The 21,002-nt window shown below is 40.5% G+C and overlaps 1 protein-coding gene across 6 annotated transcripts in view; it reads right to left on the reverse strand.

The window, feature by feature from the left end:
- Positions 1-727: 727 nt before the first annotated feature.
- The window catches only part of NYAP2 (neuronal tyrosine-phosphorylated phosphoinositide-3-kinase adaptor 2), a 137,505-nt gene continuing 117,230 nt past the window's right edge, over positions 728-21,002 (reverse strand). For 5 of the 6 annotated variants that reach the window (XM_067002174.1, XM_013181535.3, XM_067002173.1 and 2 more), the window contains one exon: positions 728-4,782. In XM_067002174.1, the coding sequence (XP_066858275.1) occupies positions 4,555-4,782 (228 nt within the window). In that variant the 3' untranslated portion in view covers positions 728-4,554. The remainder of the gene's footprint in view (positions 4,783-21,002) is intronic. The other variant, XM_067002175.1, reaches the window with a different exon arrangement.

Raw genomic sequence — 21,002 nt, forward strand, 5'->3', positions numbered from 1 at the left:
CTGCTCCTTACTGGGTTCTTTTTTAAATAGTTGCTTACTTGCTCTTGGAATCTTTATATTATAAAATCTCATCTCAAAAATTTAGGATGGGAGATTCTCAGTTACAGAATCCAGTCTACAAAACTTCAACAAAATCCACGTAATGAAAAACAGCACTAGAATATCAGTATCATTTGCAAGGTTGTACAGGTGCTCTCCTTCCTCCGCAGTTCCTGTCCTGTCCCCCACTGCCCCACGGACGTTCAGAGTGATTTACATCCCAATAGGAGTAAAGCTTCTGGCCGGATCCACATAAAATTACACTGACTTTTAGATAGGCTTTTTAGAGCTTTATGGAGGGTATGATGGGTCCTTCTCCCCTTAGTGGATATTCTTCAAATGCGGAGATCTCCAAAGAAAAGTCTTTGATGTGACCATCTTCCGTCCCAAACTCTGATAGGTACTTGAAGAAAAATCTTCTGGATGCTCTTCAGAGAAATCTTATCATGAGCATTTACTGGAGGATGGCACTCATGGCATTAGATGCAACCAGGCATGTATTGCAAATACTAACCTATTAAAGCAATTCATTGATTTCCCTCAACAAATGATGCAATTACAAATGTGCCTAGGGAATTCTATAAATACACATCTATGACTTGACTTTCCTTCCAAGCAATCTCTGCCTAATCCCTAGTGAACAACACAGCTTTAAGATGAAACCATCGAATGAAAATGAACAGCCAAATATTTTAAACTATTGCTTTTTATTATAATTACACTGGAGCACAAATAAATAAGCACTAAAATATTGTAAAATATTGTCAATGCACTAAAGAAAGCAGAATTGATCTTCAAACAACATCTTATTACTTCAGAAGTATCAAAGTACATTTAATTACATCTTACCTAAAAAAATCAAGTACAAAAATGAAAAGAAAATTAATATGTATTTATACTGTGTATATAGAAACGGCTAGTAATATATGATTACAGTTAGCCTCTAGCTACTCCTTACTCCTACACAATCTCAGGCACATACCTGACAATTTCTAATGAAATATGAAAAAAAGCAACATGACATTCAATTTTAAGATATTGGTAAATGTATTACATTGGAATGAACACAGAATGATTTCATTTTATTTAAAAACCCTGTCATTTAAAAACATAGTGCTGTTGTCCACTTAAAAAGAAACAACCCAAACAAACAAAAAAACATACCATTTTATACCATTTGCTTTAATTTGTCATAAGGAGCAATAAAGTAGACATACATTGGCTAATATACGTAAACACATTTTTAGTGCAAGAATAACAAGACCTGTGACTTTACTGTGCTTTCTTGAAATCACAGTGCACTTTACACAAATTGCTACACAATAATGTTTAACTTCAGGAGTTTAAAGCAAAATAAGTGCATACCAAACAATTTCATATATACAGTCTTCATAAGTGTGTGTATATATGTGATCTGTATGTATATACAGATTGCATATTTATACAGACTACAGCTTCAATGAGTGCATGTAACTAAGCACTGTCATTCACCCTGTGACACAGAAACTGCTGAGACAATAGGTGATGTGGGAAATGTGTGAACAGTGTTTTGACAGCACGCTCTGGGCAGTACGACGCACCTTTTACTCGAGCGATGGGGCGAGCCAGCAATCACCGGACAGAAGGAAATGCTTGTCTAGCCCAGGCTCTGTCTGTGACCTTCGGAAATCACTCAGCCTGAGCCTCACTCCCCTCCTCTGTAAAATGATTCTCGCAAGCATGAGGTTCAGTCCACATTTCTAAAGTGCTTGGAAGGTAAGTGCTAAGTTATATTTTACTTTTTCATGTGGTGTTGCACTTTAAAACAAAAAGCCATTGTTTCCATGGGATACAATGGAGGTCTGGAAGCACATGGGCAGTTATTTAAGGACAACATAAATAGCATTGAGTAATAGAAGCAAAACATTGAGTGGCTTTTATGGCAGGCTGAATGTACAAGCAAGTGTGTTTACGACAAGAATGCTTCAATTCCCTGATCATTATTCCTATTACGCATTGATATGAAAAGGACACAACATGAACAAACACTTTTAAACACGGTAACTGTTCACATTAATGTTTGCCATCCTCCAAAGGGCTTGACACCGCAGTGCCCGAGCATACCCACGGGTCTGGACTGCAAAGCCAGTGCTTCGGCAGGGCTTTGAAGTGACTGCTCCAGGAGGAGAGCAGCGCAGAGAAGAAGTACCGGGACTGCCTGAATGCTGGCTTTGCTTTTGTTGCCAGAGATTTAGTGCAGCGGAGGGAAAGGGTTGAGCTGAGTATTTCACACATGGTTATGAGAAGTTCTTCTCTTGCCACATAACAAGGAAGACAAAGCATAAACGCTTTCTGAACAATGAACCTGTTATCTCAACAGATTCTTCACGACCTACAAGTCGTCTTCTTTCCAGGAGATTCTGGAACTTTGCGAGATCTCTTGAGTTTTTCTTCTGCCATTTTCTTTCTTTAAAAAAAGAGAATAAGCAGAATGTAGAGTTGGTGTTGTGGATGTAACATGTATTCAAAGATTCCTTCACAGCCTCTGGAGTTTTTCATTTCTTCTGTCATTTGGGCTGTGAGGGGCTCTTTAAATCTGCATTTTAATTGCGTACCCATTCCAGCCACTGTATATTCATAACACACACAAATATTTAATGCACACATTTATGAGTATAAATAGATACATGCATATATACATATATATGTGTGTATACATATGCATATATACATACACAATAATGCTAATATACATAAGCACATATAAACACACACTTTATCTTTTACAGAAATCTCAGTTTGGACATCAAAATATACATTAGTTAGTTATAAAATATTTAAAAACTTTATTTCAGAGGCTGAAAAGAAACTACTACTGATAAAGCATTACTCAAACTCAAAACTTTAGCAATATAGATTACAAAAACCTTCTAAAATTTGATATTTTTGGTTTTTTTTTTGATCAGCAATTACAGCTGTGGCAATGCTGTCAATAGAATTTCAAAGAAAAGCCAATATAACAAGAAGTTTCAAACAACACACCTTTTCTTCTCAGAGAATATAATACTAAAATGATTGTTTTAAAGAGGAACTTTTGTGCTACCAAATTTCAGACACATAGAAATTTAAATATACAAAATATATGCCATAGATTTTTTTTTCCATTCCACAATTCCACAGCAGTACAAGTTTCCCTTGTTCTCAACAGCTTCTTTTGGAAGATTTTTCACCTCATAGATTTCACCCTCATAATCAGCATAAGCCATCTTTTTCTCCCGTTAAAACCAGGAGGTCATAATTCTTTGGTCATGACATAATATTCTGCTAAAGTGGGCGTGATATAATACACGATTGTAAGCCAATTGCAGAGGCAGCCAGGGAGACGACGTGGCGTACCTGGGAGGATGGTTATATGGCCTCTGCTCCAAAACCACATGAAATCAAGGGAGATCTCCCTACCAGCTTTTGGGGGTCTGAATGCCAGTCTTCATAGGTAACACAAGGTAACCTGACACAGGACGTGTTGCTGGATTTAAAACTAATAAACATGTAAACAGGTTTTGTCACCTTTATTTTCTGGACCAAAGACAAATGCGGACAGGAGCCGTGGCTGCAGGGCCACGGCCTTGACCTGCTAACGACTGGGGCTCCTCGCCACGGGCTGTACAACACTCAGTCACAGTGAACCATGGTCTCCGCTAGCCAGCTGAAGGTCATGAAGGAGGAGGTTCTGTCGCAGGCTTTTCTGCAGAAAATTTAGTTTCCCTTCTTGGCCAAATAATTGTAGCTGGAGATTTTAATAACTGATTAGGATAAAACCAAGGGCAATTTATGTGATTAAGAGAAAACTGATGCAGAACAATTTGTGTTGTAAATGCAACTTGGGCATCCACATCGAGCACTTGTATTTGCATTGCTTGCAGTTTTGTTGTTTCCCACCAAAACTCTCTCCCTTGTCCAGCCCTCCCCCAAAATAGCTAAGGATGTCTAATGAGCACAACTCTAGGTAACTTCTACAGCCCTAGCACCGAGTTGTTTTGTACATTGTCATGTTAAACAAAAGGTACAACCACATGCTTTTGTACAGAGTCCAAATCTAGGCAGGTAAGAGAAATAAAATGGTGGGGGGGAAGGGGGTCAGAGGGGAGCATTAGAATACCACATAGAAAATAGTTAATAAAACAGTATAACAGTAACATTATATAGTAAAATTCTTCATAAATTTTTTTGAATTTATAGATATATATATATATTTAAGCAGTGTCATTAGTTTGGGTGTTTTCAATATATCGGCAAAATATTTACATTCTGATATCTTCTGGATCCAAAAAAATCCTGGATAAATATGTATGTCTTAATCCAGTCAGAAACTTAAATCTCTCTCTTGATTGACAGGTGAGCACTGTATGGGTGTGTTTTTTCCTAGGAAGTTCACCACCTGCAGGTAAGTCTTATGCTAGAGCCTTTGCCTTATTAAGAAAGCTGGCTACCTGTGCATGGTGCAACATGGTGGAGAGGGCATCCTCCACACGCCTGTCAAATTGCAGTGTCCCAGAAAACAGTCTGTTGTTTGGAGTAAGGAGGAGGGCTGTATTTCTTGGTCCCGGTATTCTTTTTCCAACTCGGCAAAATAGGCATGCTGTCCTGTTTGCAGAGTCCTTTTTCTGATTTCTGTCGAGCTTTTATTTCTTTGCAGAGGCAACGTTTTTTCTCGATCATATCCAGCATTGTATGGTCCCCTTGCAACCACTGCATACACGTCACCTGTTAGGGGGAAAAAAGGATAGAAAGAAAGGAAAAAGAAAAAGCATACAAATAACTATTTGGCCATGAATTGATGACATTGTTTCTTTCCAAGTTAGCATTACTCTTGAAATACTCTCATTTGTCTCATGAACAAAAAATCTCTATGCCAACAACAGAAACAAAGTCAGTCTTCACTTCTAACTACTACCCTATGGGGAAAAAAAATGGTAATAAAAGGTCCCCTTTCTAACTTCTCCAGAGCACTGAAAGCTAATAAAGATAAATGTTTTCAGCAAACTAGCACTACTTGGATTTTAAATGATGGAATAGATCTTAAAAAGGCACATGGATCTTAACAATGTCCTTAAGTTGTGGAAATAAAAAATTCTATACACTCAAAACCATGTTTTATATTGCTTTCCAAATCCAATCTGTCACATTAAAAGCATGGTGTTAACACTTGTGAGTGTCAAGCTAAATATAACTCTGTGTTTAATTTTTTTTTAAATGATTTAATGAACTCCATGTGAATTATATGGATTAACCTATCCTCCTCTATGATGATATTTCATTAACTGGAAAGCATCAACTGTTTAGAAACTCCATGTCTTCACACATGTAGAATATTTCCAAACATGATCCTGATCCAGAAAAAGAGGTTAGCATATGTTTAGTTGTAAGTATATGTCACAGCCCCGCCAAAGCCTGAGAAAGTGGCTTCATTAGAGTTCAGTGGGGTGCTCACATGATTGAAAATGTGTGTGCCTTCAAATGCTTTAGACTGGAACTGAAATGCCAAATACTAAACTATCTTGAAAGGGCTTATCGTATTTGGATCACACACTATACCTGCAGAACAGAGAACTTCCTCTGAGCACTTACTTGCAAATCCGAAGTGATTTCTTAAGTCTCCCAAAATCTACTTTCCACATTAGTCATAAATTAGGGATTTGTAAGTAAATGCATGCCATACATTTGCAGGGGCTGTCCAAGTACATCTCTGATCTTGTCATGCAAATGCACATGTACAGTAATACTTTGGCAGCATTTTATGATTCATGAAGGAAACGTGTGTTTATTATTAGGAATATGTGAGTATATTCAACAATGCATATACATTTCGACTACAAATCTGAAAATGCTAAGTGTGGGCATGCACCAAGTTCCTAGCACTGGGGATTGGTCTTCTTAGAAGCCAACAAAGAAACGGTCATTGACTGCTACAGCTTTTGTGGTCAGCTTGAAATGCATTTAGCTTTTATGGATAAATAGATAATGTTCAGATTATAGCAAGAAATAGCAAAAGGAATAAACGTGAACAAGAAAAGGTAAAAACAAACAATGCAGCCAAACAGAAAAATAAAGAGAATACAGAAATGTAGTGTTTTTCAAAAAATACATGTAACAGAATGTTTTTAATGGCTGACACAAAATAAAAGAATTTCAGATAAAATTACCTCTCTTTATGAAGCAAAAACAAGTTTACCTTGCCTTATACGTTAAATAGTATTTTGGGTACCTTGCTTTATACATTACATAGTATTTCAGGTAGACCACAATAGGAGCTTTGCTCTCAAATGTTCTTAAGAATTTAGAGTTACAGGGGCAAAGTATCTGTGGGGTATCCTCCTGCACGGATGAACTGAAAGACTTCTGGAAGCCCACCACGCCTGCTCTTTCTAATCCCATCCTTGGGTTTCACCTCAGTGGTGATCTAACATGGTGCAGGTGTGAGGCATGCCATCTGCCACGACCTTCAGACTTTCTCTCTTTGGGTGCCCAGGCCTGGTCCAAAACTCACCGAAATGGAGATACTTGTTCCTCCCCGCCCCCTGGGCGACTCCACGCATCTTTGGACGAGGCCCAATGTGGGGCAGATTTCCTGCCACGCTATTCATCGGTGACGTGTTACTACTTACGCAGCAGTGTCTTCGCTTTGGCTGGGTCCTCCTATGTGAGGCAGCACAGGGACAACACAAGTCTGCACACAATTCGTTAAACACAACATGGACAACACACGGTGGCACACCGCCTTCTGGGCTGAACCTGAAGACAACAGCGCTTGGGTGCCAACTGCCCCTTGCAGACATCAGGAGCACCTTCTCCTCCACAACCATCCCGTCAGCAAACAGCACGCTAACACCAGCCCCTCAGCTGCCTGCCGCTCGCTTCAGTTCCCCTGCATCACGAGCACAGCCCCGGCATGTCCGACAGTGCAAGGTGCTACCACGACGCCACCCACGCTCCCGCCATCACACTACGCGCAGAGTTGCCAGCACAGCGTCTTCTGGTAGCTAATCCATGGGATGCAAGGGCTCTGAAGTGGGATTTTAACATGCTAAGCTCTAAAATACCAGTTGCAGCCTCCCAAAGATAGAAATGGTGTTGCAGAATGTATCAGTTACACCGACACTCTGCCACCCCCTTAAACAACAGCCCCTAAAATAAACCTAAGTGTAGACAGCTCCCAAATCCTTTTTTATACTGGCCACCATATTGCGTAGCAGTTAGAGAATCACTTACTATGACAAGTTTGAGTATTCCCACATTCCAGGACAGAGGTTTTTAAGGCTAGAGGTTTTTTCAATGTTATTTTTGCTTGAGGGCTAAGCCTTCCATACCATACACAGGTATGACAATAATCACAGAATCATAGAAACATAAGGTTGGAAAGGACCTACAAGATCATGTAGTCCAACCATCCTCCTATCACCAATACTACCCACTAAGCTACTACAGCATATCTTGTAGCACATTGTCCACGTGTTTCTTGACCACCACAAGGGACGGTGACTCCACCACCCCCCTGGGCAGGCCGTTCCAGCACCTGACCACTCTTTGAGAGAAAAAGTGTTTCCTGATATCTAATGTAAATCTCCCCAGGTGAAACTTGTGGCCATTTCCTCAAGTCCTATCTTTAGTTATCTGGGAGAAGAGGCCAACCCTCTCCTCATCACAACCTCCCTTCAGGAAGTTGTAGAGAGCAATGAGGTCTCCCCTCAGCCTCCTCTTCTCCAGACTAAACAACCCCAGCTCCCTCAGCCGCTCCTCATAAGACTTGCGCTCGAGACCCCTCACCAGTTTTGTTGCCCTTCTCTAGACACACTCCAGGGCCTCGATGTCCTTCTTGTAGTGAAGGGCCCATATTGCTAATACGAAATCCCAAAGAGTGTTATCTAAACTTTCAGTGTCTGTCAGACAAACCATGGGTACCAAGGCTCCCAAGCCAGCACAGCACTCAGCACAGCTGTGAAATCACAGCAATAACCTTTGATGACTTCAGTAGGGCTACTACTGAGGTGTTTAAAGCTCAAGTGTTTAGCACTGTGGACTTAGGCCTAATCCTTTCTGTGACTGCTGAACCGACGGGGCTCACGCTTCGCTCCAGTACTAATTCTTTTCATATCCTCCCTCCTTTCTGGCTTCAGCTGGCTCCTGTGGTCATGCACCAGGTTGTTAATATCACTGCTCTATCATAACAAAGGATTTATTTAATGTGAGAGACACAAAAAAAAAATAATGATGTTACAAGTTAATTTACAGAAAAAAGTAGAGCATTCATTCTATGTACAGCTATATGACTCTCCTGTTCCTGGAGGATCCCAGAGCACATGGGTCCTGTATGCATCCGGCAGCATGTCAGAGCTTGGCTGCAGATGTGGATGTAGGCACGCAGGCGCAAAAGCCATCACACTGGTGCTAGCAGCCAACGAGACACAGCACAGGAGAAGCAAAGTCGATTTTGACTGAAGAGTCTTGGCCCAAAGCCTGTTCTTACTGAAAAGGGAAGAAAGAGGCAGCATCTACCATGAGGCCTGTAAGAACAGGAGGGCTCTCCTGACCACTCCATATCAGGTGGATCAGGCTGCCACACAATCACTCATGAACTGGGAAATTTGCTGATTCTTCTTCTTGTTAAATTATCTGGGGCCTAAGAAACAATTTATCTTCAAAATCAGAGAGAGCAAGAATTTTCCTCAAAAATCTTATTTAAAGCAAATGTTTGTTCCAAACTTGAACATCAACAACAACAACAACAAAAAGCAAGAAACCTCTTCCACTACGCAAAAGTGAATTCTTCCACACAGTTTTAAATAATAAGTTTCCGGAAGGCCTTAGGAGATACCAATGCGTTGTCACCTTACTTTTAGTATCTGCCCTTATTCCTCTGATATTTTTATTCCCAAAACATTAGAAGTAACCTTTATGATGATCTGTTAAACACTCTCAGATTTTATGTTGGCAGTGCCACAGAACAAGAAATAACATTATAAACCATCTTTCAATTAAGAAAAAGCGGTAACACCAACAACTTTACACATCCTCAAAACATAATGCAAAATATTTCATCTAAGAAAATCTTTCTGAGTAAAAGATAGAGCCCAAAAGATCACTCCTGGTGAGTGTTTCAATGCTTTATGAAGATCTGAGAGACAAACGAGACAAACCCTATCCCTCGTCACAGGAAGCATGACTGGTGTATTTTTTGTGTGTAGGTGCCCCCATTAGCAGCGGGCCTGTATTTTTTTCTTCTTACCTCAATGGACTGATATTTTGCATCATTCTAGAAATACAAGAAACAGTCCCAAGGGTTTACAAATTTGTAGTTAAATTAGATTGCCCTGACCAAGATCACAGAACTGTCTTGGGGCAGTGGTTTGATGGGCAGAACATGTACAGCCCAACAGCTCTTAGAGGACAGGTCCTCCAACCAGAGGGCAGTACGCTCCATAGCTCTCCGCCACATCAGAATTTATTGAGAAAAAGTCATAATCCTGGAGAAAACCCAGAAGAGGCTTTGGGGAACAGGCAGTGACTCACGCTGCCAGGCCCTGCCTGGTGTCACAGCAGACTATTTCTATTTTCTCCTGCCCTGGCATGGGCTCTGCCCTGGCCCCGGGCACCCCTACGGCTCTGGCAGAGCGATGCCAGCCCCAGCAGCCTGCACCTGCATTGCTCTGCCCATCAGGCAGGCAGTGGGTTCACAAAGTGCTCAAATGTGGATGTCTAAACAAGAAACTTAAATGAAAACTAGCATAGTTCTTCCCCATTTCTTAACTAAGCACAATAGTTTTGTTCAGCAAAGAGAGTAACAGTTATGGATGGAAAAAAGGTAGAAGGAAATATTCTCCAGTAACATGATTAAGCAGCTACTGATGGATGTGATTTTCCACACCTGCTAGCTGGAGTTAAAAAGTACAGCAAACATCTTGCATCTCTTTGTTGGTGACAACTGAGAACATGGGATAGGACTTTCTGGCCCTTCAGGAATTGGACTTTCACCCAGAGGACACAACGTGCCACACGAAATGCACGAACGCAGTGCACAAGCAGTTCTTTGTGAGTTGCTAAACACATGCACACTACTGAAGAAAGATGCAACGACACCTTTGAGCTTTATACAAACCAAATGATCCCATATAGCACAGCCTTTCCACATGAAAAATACAAGGGCTGTGAAAAGAAAAATGTAGAAGCCAGACTGAAAATATAGAGTGAAATACCCTCAGCACCAGGCCTGGAACTCTGTTTCTTAAGTGTGATTAAATTTTACTTGCTTGTGTGTGACAGATAAATAGATTCATAAATACGCAGATAATCTCTCTCTTGGCAAAAAGACTTATGTGCAACCTAAGTCCCACTCCTATCCTCTTGTCTCGAACCGAGCCCCGTGAAAGATTAATTGTGAGCCCCATGCTTGGGGCAGGCAGGTGCCCTGCGCTCCTGCTGCACCGGGACAAGAGGAACAAGCGCAGGGTGCGACTCTGCTTGTCCGGACCCAAAGAGCATCGTCCTCGCTGCGGGGTCAGCAGCAGCGCAGGGGCCTCTGCTCCCGACTTGGGGACTTCTCTGGAGCCAGGCCAAGCGGGTGAAGCACAGGTTGTAGGAATTCATGCTGCTTCCCAGTCATGCTGAGAGGCATTTCAGGAAATGTTTCATTGAAAGGTGCAATACAGTTTCACAAGAGTGCCCATGAAAATACGTGCTGCTATAAATTCCATGGGGGAGAAGACTATTACTAGTCACAAAATTCAAAGATGTTGCCCATTTTCATTAGTTTTTGAGCAAACTTTTCTAATATTTGAATTGACCACTCAATATTTCATGTTCTGAACACTTCCATGAGTGTTTTCTTTTGTAGTGTATGAACCTTTAATGACCTAAAAGAAGTATTTTTCATTATATGAGGGCTTAGACAATACAAAATCTTATTCTAATGCTTTTCCTTGTGACATCTTGGCTGACAAGTTCCTGGTTTGCCTATTTTTATGCTGCTGGTTTTTTGGAAGGTAAATCAGAAGCAATAAATGAGTCCCCTGATACAGTGGTCTTTCCATAATTTGTTCCTAGTACTGTAGGTTCCCAATTACATTGCTGAAATTGTATGGATTATGGGGCTGAAAAAGATACTGCTGTCTTCTGGTCCTTTTGAGTGTCCTCCCTCTCCTACAGGACAGTTTGACTTCACTTACAGGAACGATGGGAAAAACCACATCACACACGTGTGATTGTGGATGCCGTACAAATGCTCTTTTCTTCATGACAACTGCATACCATAGATAAAATGAAAGCCAAAGAGCTGACATGAGGCTGTAACAAAGCGATCTTAAATAAATGCAAATTATACTGAAATAAAAACATTATCGACATTTGGAGGAGGTTATTAGAAATGTCTCCAGTATCAGTACACAAAGTGAGCTATGAGCAGTGCAATCTGTGAGCAGTGCTACACATCACTCAGCAGAGCCAAGCATGCTGGTTTGCCTTGGCAGGCTACAACAAGTGAAGAAGAAAGGCTTTCTGAAAGCCACTTACCATCCTCTGGGAGGAAGAGGTACTCCCTCCCTCTCGCCTTTTCTCATACGGGAATTTCCAAACTCTCTTTCCCACTGAAACTCTCGATGGTACTTGCTCTGATGCAGATGGGTCCCAGCCACCCGGCCGGGCAAGGTATTTCCACGCAGGAGAGTGACTCCTAGGAGGTAGCCGTGTGCCATGGGTGCAAGTGGCGGAGGGCCATGGTGAGTAGCAAGAGTTACTTCACGGTGTGTTATCTGATAGTCTTAGCTTGACGTGGAGATCCTCTTAGCACACGTGCAAAAGGGGAGTTGCCCAGCACAGGAGTTCAGCATGAATCAGGTTTCAAAAGCTCTGAGCGCTGAGGACCTTGCTAGAAGCCAACAGGAATGTGCCCACTGACTTCACGGGTCTAAGAATTCAACTACAGTTTGTTCAGACAAATAGTAAAAAACACTCCAATGTTTGAAAAAGCCTTCTGAAAAGCGGTTGGAAAATGATGCTGGACAAGGTTTCTGTTGCTAACTGTGAGCTATAAACATTGCACTGCACTTAAACGTTGCTAATTCCAGTGGCTGTAAAAGCTGGTAAGTGAGGGTAAAGCTACAGGCTACATCTGCAGCCATATCTCTCTGTGACAGAGGTACTCTGGAAAAATATTGACACAGAAGACCGAGTAATTTGGCCCAGGACAGTTAGCCAGTTATATAGCTCTGTGCTGCTACTCAGTTCTTCCATTACTGCTAAATTCAAAACAACAATTGATTATTAACACAGAGGTGACTGAAAGCAGTAGCATGTTCAGGAACACGCAGCATGTGCACCGTGAGCTGTGAAAGCAGACGCTCTCCATGCAGCCAGCAGTGCATGGTAACGCTACCAGGGACACTTGTTAACGCGACTGCAAATTCTCTGGAAGTGCCTGAGGTGTTTTCTAGCAGGTGTCCTACGATACCAGCAACCGCATGAAGATGACCCCTGTGCAATTCCATACTCCCATCACAAGCACAGGTACACACTATGTGCTAAGCGCCTCACAAACTGCCTGCTCGGTTCTTTCACAACTTCTTCTTTTCAAGAGACGCAAGTAAACACTCCATTCTCCCTTGAATAGGGCGCGATATTAACTGAAAAAAGCGTAAACAACTGTATCAATGGCCTGCACTAAGCATATGTTTTCATAAACCTTGATAGCAGTACATTTCTGATTGACACACAGAATACACTGGAAGTGGGAGAAAACACAAGTGTGTTCTGCTTTCTCAAGATTTTTTCCCTCTGCATTTCTAATGCAATACAAGCCACTAAAAGCAAATTTTCTATTTTTGTTTTTATAACATCTTTAATGTTACTGGCAGAGATCTGGAAATCAACATTTGCCAGTTAGCCTGTTATGTCTGTTGTGGCAGAAATAACGTAGGTGTTAGGAACACAGAGTCTTACTTGGTACTAGAATCCAGGTGATAATACATCTAAGCACCGGGAAAGGATTCTCCTAGCACACCCAGTTTTAATTTTAACAAAATATTTGTGCAGGAAGGAACACCTTGTAATCTTACACTATATATTTAACATTAAAGGAATTCACTGACACCTGCTATTTCAACTTATAAAACCGCACGTGCATCATATTTTAGGGCTATTATAATATTGTAACATAGGAATTGCTGTGTTTAGTGTTTTGATTTCCATTACTCTGAATTTCTAAACTTCTGGGAATACGTTTTCTTCCAAATGATACCACTACAGGAAAAAAAAAAATAGAGTCCGTGTAAAAATTGTTCTACCACTTAATGAAGATCCTGTAACTATACGATGCAATATCGTAAGAGACCTTTTTTAAATATGGGACTCACTTAAAGACTTACTACATCATCTGTGTTCTACGGCCCAACTGATCCACTACTTAAAATCAGTTTAAAAGAATCTTTGGAACTCCAAGAATTCTCAAAGATTCGAGATTATAAACAATTAACACTTATCCTAAAATTAAATTAGCAAATGGCTAGTAAACCATCAGCACCTCTGACTCCAGACCTCCAGTTTCATGATTCATTGCTTCCAATTACTAAATGTCACAGCTACTTTATACAGAATCAGCACTACACACACTCCTATGTCTCAAGTTTTCCAGCTACACTCAGTTTATTGCTGAGGCTATCAATAAAGCAAACTCTAAATGATAAATTCACCATCCTGCATTTCATTTTCACTCTGACAGTCTGGCTATAGATCTTCCTGACTTTGCATTATTAACATATTTGTAAACATGTATCTGTCTCATCTAAGCTAATTTTTTTAAGCCAAACAACTGTCTGAAATGTACTGCTTGATCTGCTATTAGTTAACACATCCTGTAAATGCTATTATGTTTAAAGTAAAAGTCTGTAGAGCAACTTGTATTAGGCATATCGTGTAAAGTTGTCTCATGCATCTCATTTATGCAGTGGTTCATCACAAAGTGCATTCCTATTGAGATTACTTATGAAAAATCAAAACTTAATCTATGCCTTTGCTAAGCAGTGAATGCAGAACTCAAGCAACCCACCATGATACATCCTTTCGCTCACTGTAAAATAGAAAGGAAAATTCAATGTTGTATTAGGTCAGTCACAGGAGGAACAAAGGACAGAATATCCAGACTTTGGTAGAGTTCAGTGATACAGAGACCTCATGCTAACTGCATTTTGCAGTACAGCACCTGCAGGGTAACACTTTAACATCCCAGATTACATTAAGATGTTACTAACTCTGTTTCCTCACCTTTTCCTTGTGCTAGAGGTTGCTACTTCATCACATGTGTGCCTTAACTGTTCATCAGCCAGTCTTAAACAGCAAGATGGTTTGAGGCAGCGACCTCAATGATCACTACAGCTGGCCCTGACTATGATTGAGTAACCATGTCCACAGTACAAAACACCTGTAAGTAGTGTTTCTTACTCTAAATTGTGGTAGGTTTGAAAAACTGCCAGATTCTAAATCTCATACTGTAAGGAAGAGTCTGTCCTCCTTTACGCTCAGATGCGGCATGGAGCAGTGAGAGCTGCTGGTGGGCAAGATCCTTATCTCTGCAAGACCCAACCCTTGCAGGCCGCAAAAGCTCTCATGTAGAAGGGTAGCAGAGTGCACACTCCAGGTCATTGTTTCCGCTCATTCAGCAGCAGCCAAGAAAGACAGAGAAATTAAATACTGAAGAATGAAAACGAGTGCAAACAAGACCAAGACTTTGGAAGAACTAAGAGAAAGTCAACAGTGAGGCCAAGTCTAAAGTTAAAAAAAAAAAAATGTGACATGGAGAAACCACAAAATCAATGAGTTTCTCTACTTTGGGGAACCTAAATTGGACCTCATTTTATCCAAGCCAGAAACACATACATGAGCTTCAGCACTCTTCCTACTCATGCTAGTATTAGAACTGAATATTTAACTAACCTTCATTGCTATGACAGCTGAAGAACCTCAGCACTCCAGTTTTTCAGCAAAGCCACTAAAGCTTTGCATTTATCTAGCATTTTCAAGAAAATGGTCACAACAATATTTTAAAAATAGTAATAAAAAAAATTAAAATGATCAAAGTAATATAGGAAGGGAGAATGCTTCAGCTCTGAAAGGGCTGGTTGGTGCCTTCAAATCCTCATTTATTATTTAGTGATCTAAACACACTAATACCTCAATTAAAGACTATGAAGTTGCTTTACAGATGAGAAATTTCAATATGTGCTCTTCCATTTCTCCTTTTCTAATGGTGAAATTGAGTCAATGACCATTTTCTTACATTACATGTCATTTTTCAAGTATTGTATTGATTGCACAGGAGAAAAACTTTTTAGGAAAGTATGACTGAAAACAACACAATGTACACAGACGATCTTGTTCTTTTATGTGGTCACATCTTCCTTTTTAAAGACGCATAAAACGAGATTAATAGACAGGGATAACCATTCATGATTCACCACTAACCCCAATTTGAAATGTAGTTAATTAACAGATACTAGACTTATAAACTGTACTGAAAATTTCTAAAGAATTCGAATGTGAGAGATATCCTTAGTATGAGATAAGCCTTTACTCTAGACTCAGAACAACATCGTGTAATCTCATTGATATCAAGAATTGCTAAATAATACAGTACCCAAATCTCATATAGACATGATTTACTGACACACAGAAGAGTTGAAATACAGGCAAGAAAAAAAGGCTGGAGACCCAAGAGTCCACTAATTACCACTCTGACTTTTAAGATCAGGCTGCTGGCCCATGCACACACAGCTCGACTAATGGAATGTGTCCTTTCCCCATCCTATTTTCTGTTGAGAAAAAGCATTCCTTGGACATTCCAGTTGTAGCTTATGCGTTAAATGGGAACTTGCTAATGACGTGAGTGAGGTCAGAATTTAACCTTGCATCTTTAAAGAAAAAAATGAAAAGGATTTTTTATCTTCCACTTTTAGTTGGGGTGGAGGCTCTTCGTAACAGTGGCTGTGTCATGCTAAAAATTCTTTTGTATTTCCTGTATAAGGATCTATCTTCTAAGATTTTTTTTTCCTGAGTAGCTACTGCCACTGTGCTGCAGTAACTATACTATGCACTGAGACTGGCCTGGCTGACAAGATAATACGACGATAAGATTAACTGCAAAGGAAGTAAATTTATCACTCATAGGCCTCAGACAGAAACACATATGATTATCATTGTAGCTCCTATTCAATGAAGAACAAATACACACTCAACTGGAAAACACGTAATTGTCCCCTTGATTTACAGAGATGTTATCTATTTAAGATAACCAGTGCTTCGCTGGCTCAAGGCCGGTTAGCTGTGCCTACATGCAATTGCATGGTGATTAAGAATAACTTTACAAAGGGCTAATAAATGACTGTTAGCTGTTTCAATAACTGCTTAATCAATTGGCAATTATATGTTACTGTGGACTGCAAACTAAGAGGCAGTTTGAAATCATAGCTGACAACCAGTGTCTGCAATGTTCCTGTTCAACTGACTCATAAGGGATGGTACAGCCACCTGTTTCTACTGTGTACCTGCACTGCAGAAACTTTTCTTTCCAGGCTGAGTAAGGCCCTTCTCTATCCAGTATTGGTATGTGCAAGATGTTACAGACATAGGTTGTCCCCTAGATTTACTGCAAGTGCACCAGTGAATGGAGTTGGGACTTTCTGCATGAGAGTCCAGCTGGGTAAGGGCATCTCCAAACCTAGGAACCCCTGAGCAGCACAAGATACAGCGAGCCAAAGCTACAGAGTGTGGACTGTTATCAAATATTTTTCAACTACAGAAAGCTGTCATAAGAAATACAAGTATCTTTGCATTTTTTTTTCTTTTTTTGCCTGAAGAACTGGAAACCTTAAATTAGTAAAAAATAATAATCTTTTAAAGTTCTCATTTAAAATACATGACATTTTTATTTTCATTGTTTAACAAGACAAAATGAGGATAAAAGTAGATTATCAAAAGTGGGTGCCGGCATTCATACCTCTTCATAATAGGCATATAGAATGTATATGAATAGCCACACATTGCTAGTGAAAGACTATGAACAAACACACATACATATACATAGATATATAAACATACTATACATACATACATGAGTGAATATACATATTTATGTGCATACAGTATACAGACAAGATACTATACAGGTACAGTAAGTGCAATATACTGTATAAGGCTATACAAACATCGAAAGATTCTGGTGAAATGACAACAACCATGAGAACAAAGCTTGGGTGGTTCGTGACTTAACGCAAATGGTGGGGAAAACCTTGCTGTTCTGTGTCGTGTTTTATGCATCAGGCACACACAGTTCGAACAGAAAAGGTGGTGCAATACATTCAGTTCATATACGGAAAAGGTAAGACAAGTGGGAGTGCATGGAGGTAATAGAAATGTGTATGAGCAGACAGATAAGTTTTTTTTCTACCTAGAATACAGAAAGTTTGCTTCATTTACAGAAAATGCCTATATATAAACCCATGCTTTCATGAATTCATGCCATTTTTATTTCTACTTTTTTTTTCCTTTAAGAATATTATAAAATTCTTGCCCTGAGTTAAACATAAATACACACAGAAAAGGGAGAAAAAGGAAATTGCATGCTTCTGTTTTGTTTTGTTTTTTATTCTTTTTTTTCTTTTTTAACCAAGGCACAATGTCTTCAATAGTGGTTGCAACACCATTTGAAATAAACTTTTCAATTGTTATTGTTCTGGTACTGCATCCTTCTTAATGTGACTAAGCTAATTGTTTGCACATAAAAGTCTCAGAACAAGTTTTGAAGTGAATTTACAAGTTTTAGAAGAGAATAAGCAAATTTATGAGAAATGCCTTGAAGAGAGATTCCGTAAAGAGGAAGGAATGCTACGAAATGAAATCCTTTATAGGCAACTTATGGATGCTTAGGCTGAAATTATTTCACATAATTACATTATATATTTTTTATTACTGTAAATTGTTACTTATTTGTAGTAGAATCACAAACATTGCTGTAAGAGCTGTTAAAAATGAGATGAAGAACCTCCAATTAATTTTTAGTTTCTTGTTATAGACAGGATATGACAGTGATCTCACTAATTCAGTGTTTCATAAGCTGCAAGAGGTATTGCTTAGTAACATTTTTCCAATTAAGCAGTAAGACTTTCAAGGCATACATCTCCCCATATGTCTCATGGACCTGCCTAAGTCTTTTATTGGGAATATTAGCTCTTGTTTCTGTTTCTGAATACATCACACTAAATTCTACACCCCATGCAGAACTCTGACTCTCAAAAAAAAAAAAAAAAAAAAAAAAAAAGCCTGTGCTTTGGCTGCTGTGCCTACGTCTGAGCCCTGTTTGTGGGGTACTGGAGGCATGCAGCTATACAAAAGTCCTACAAAGAGAAGGTGCAAGAGTAAGCCCAAGTTGCTGCCCTGTCAGTCAGGACACGCAGCACCAGGAGCAGGGCACCCTGCCCTTCACTGCCTCCTTCCATCTCAGCTCCTGACTACTTACTTTCTTTTTTCTTGATAAAAGCATTGTGTGCCCACACTAGGAGGTGCTGATCCGCTTTTGCTTTAAGCATGCTGAGAACCTACTTCCTTTCACTTACAATACAGGACGTACAATGGCCTAGAACTGCCTGTCTTCTTGTCCTCCAACTGATGTAGTCTGTTTTGAACTCCTCACCAGCTTCCAGGGGCTATGGAGTGTAAGTCACTTTCCAGGGAACAGCCACATACATGTGCTGCATCAGCTGCAGTGTCTTTCTCCACACATTTATTTCTCTGTTGAGCTAAGGCTATTTTTCAAAGTACTGAAAGACTGTCCCAACTCTATCAAAAACAGACACAACCTTCCCACCTCCTCCCTCTCCCCCCCCCCCCCAAAAAAAATGTAGATAATATCTTGATAATATCTTCTTATGCCTGTCCTCTCGATTTTTTAAAAAGTAATCTCCTAGATCTGTGAAACGACTAGGTAAAGAGAAAAAAAAAATGAGAGGGAAGTGAAAACCATCATAAACACTGTATTCCATTCTTTGCCAGAGTATTATTGTATTTGAAAAGTTTCAGCTACTTATGTGAGGGAACAAACCTCTTTCTGTACTCTACTGGCAAGCTTACAAGGCCCATCCAAGAACAACAAGAGATCAGAGCAAGCGAATGCAATATTCTTCCTCCCACTCTCTTCCACTGTATCTTAAATAATGGCAGCCAAGCTGGCACTCGAGGAGTGAGGAAAGGTAGGAAGACAAAATATAGGCCTGGTGCTCAGAGATTGCAAGGTCTGATCACTCTGCTCCCATGTCCAACACCCTCTTTCTGCAGAAGTACATTTCTTAAAGCCGGTCTGCTTCCCCCAACAAAACATGTGCCTCAAATTGTGTGTCCTAAAAGGCTGTGACCATTGACACAGTTGAAAAACGAGCAACAGAGTTGTAGGAGCTCTGCCGCTGTGTGGTCACAGCCCAGAGTGCTCCTGTTCAATACTTTTTGTGCCCAGGAGGCCAAGCAGAAGCCCCGCGCTGTCAGCGACATGGAGAAGTGAGCCACCACCGCCATGCTTGGGCCTAGGGGCCTACTGCGGCCACAGCATGTGCTCGGGCCTCACAGCGTGCGCTTTCTCAGGCTCTTCAAAATACAGGGTCCTGGCAAAGCAGGACCCAGCAGCATAGTGACCTGCTTTTGCTGCATGACCAGACCAGCTGAATACTGAAGAAAAAATTCTGGGACAGCAGCAGCAGGACTGTCTGCCAACAGAAGGTGGCTCTGACACATTTGCTTCCTGTGCCAATCAGCCAGGCGTGCCTTGGAGGTGAGGGATGACGGATGTGGCAATTCCATCCACTTCAAGGTCTGCATTTTCTTTTCTTTCTTTCTTTTTAATAAGAGTTCTCAGTTTGCAGTTTGTATATTTAGAAACAATTTGCACAGCTTTGGACCCGTGCACTGATTATGTAAGACCAGATTCAAGCTGAAACTCAACATAATGCACTGTGGAGCTTTCCCTACAGCATTAAAATTCTTGTTGTTTCTCTCATCCAAAATGTTGACAGTGTTTTTAGCTGGACTGATGACAGCAGAATTTTGCCTTCATGTATGCAGAGTATTTGTCCTTGCAGGAAAAAAGATGGTGTACAGTAATCCAATTGCTCCCTCTCGTGGGCGTGGGGCCCTGCTGCACTTTGTAAAGGCATGAAAACAATACCAAGAAATTCAGTCTCCAAGATCTTTACTAGTGCAAACTCCCCAGAAGGATGTGTGGCATGGCACTTCAGGACACAGGTCGTACCCTAGCACTTCTTTCTAGGTGGTGGCAATCGGTACGATGCCTCATCCCTGTTCTGTGAATGTTTGGCCTGAACAAGGCCCGTGGCTCTGAATGACTCGGATTTTCACATACACTCAGGCCAAACTCTGATCAAATCCAGACATCATCTCCAGGTAAAAGTTGGCCCACATCCTATCAGTGAATTGCCTGTGCCAGGGGGTTCTCTCAGTACTCCACCTTGGGTTCTTCCATGCCTGTCCATCCTCCCAGGTGGGACCCAGAGGAGCTTCTCCTTCCCAGCCATTTGCAAAACCAGCATTACAAAATTCAGTCTGTGCCTACCTTTGTTTGTTTTCTCCTACGCGGACACTAAAGACATATCCATGGAAGGAGCACTCCACTTCCATAAGTGGAACATTTGAGAAAGAGACATCATCTGTAAACTTCTAATTACATTTACCTTGTTATCTGGTGTTAGACATCCAAACGCATTTCATTATGTTAGTGGCATATAAAACTAATTAAAACCACTGTCAAAGATATATGGATTTTACACCATATAGTTTTGCACTTTCTAATTTCAGTGTAAACCAAAGCTTAAGCAGTCACATATGTACCAATCAATTCCCTTCTACAACTGCTTTCTTTCTCATCTCTTATGCTGGACTTATAA

Source organism: Anser cygnoides, chromosome 9, assembly GCF_040182565.1.
Source record: "Anser cygnoides isolate HZ-2024a breed goose chromosome 9, Taihu_goose_T2T_genome, whole genome shotgun sequence".
NCBI lineage: Eukaryota > Metazoa > Chordata > Aves > Anseriformes > Anatidae > Anser > Anser cygnoides.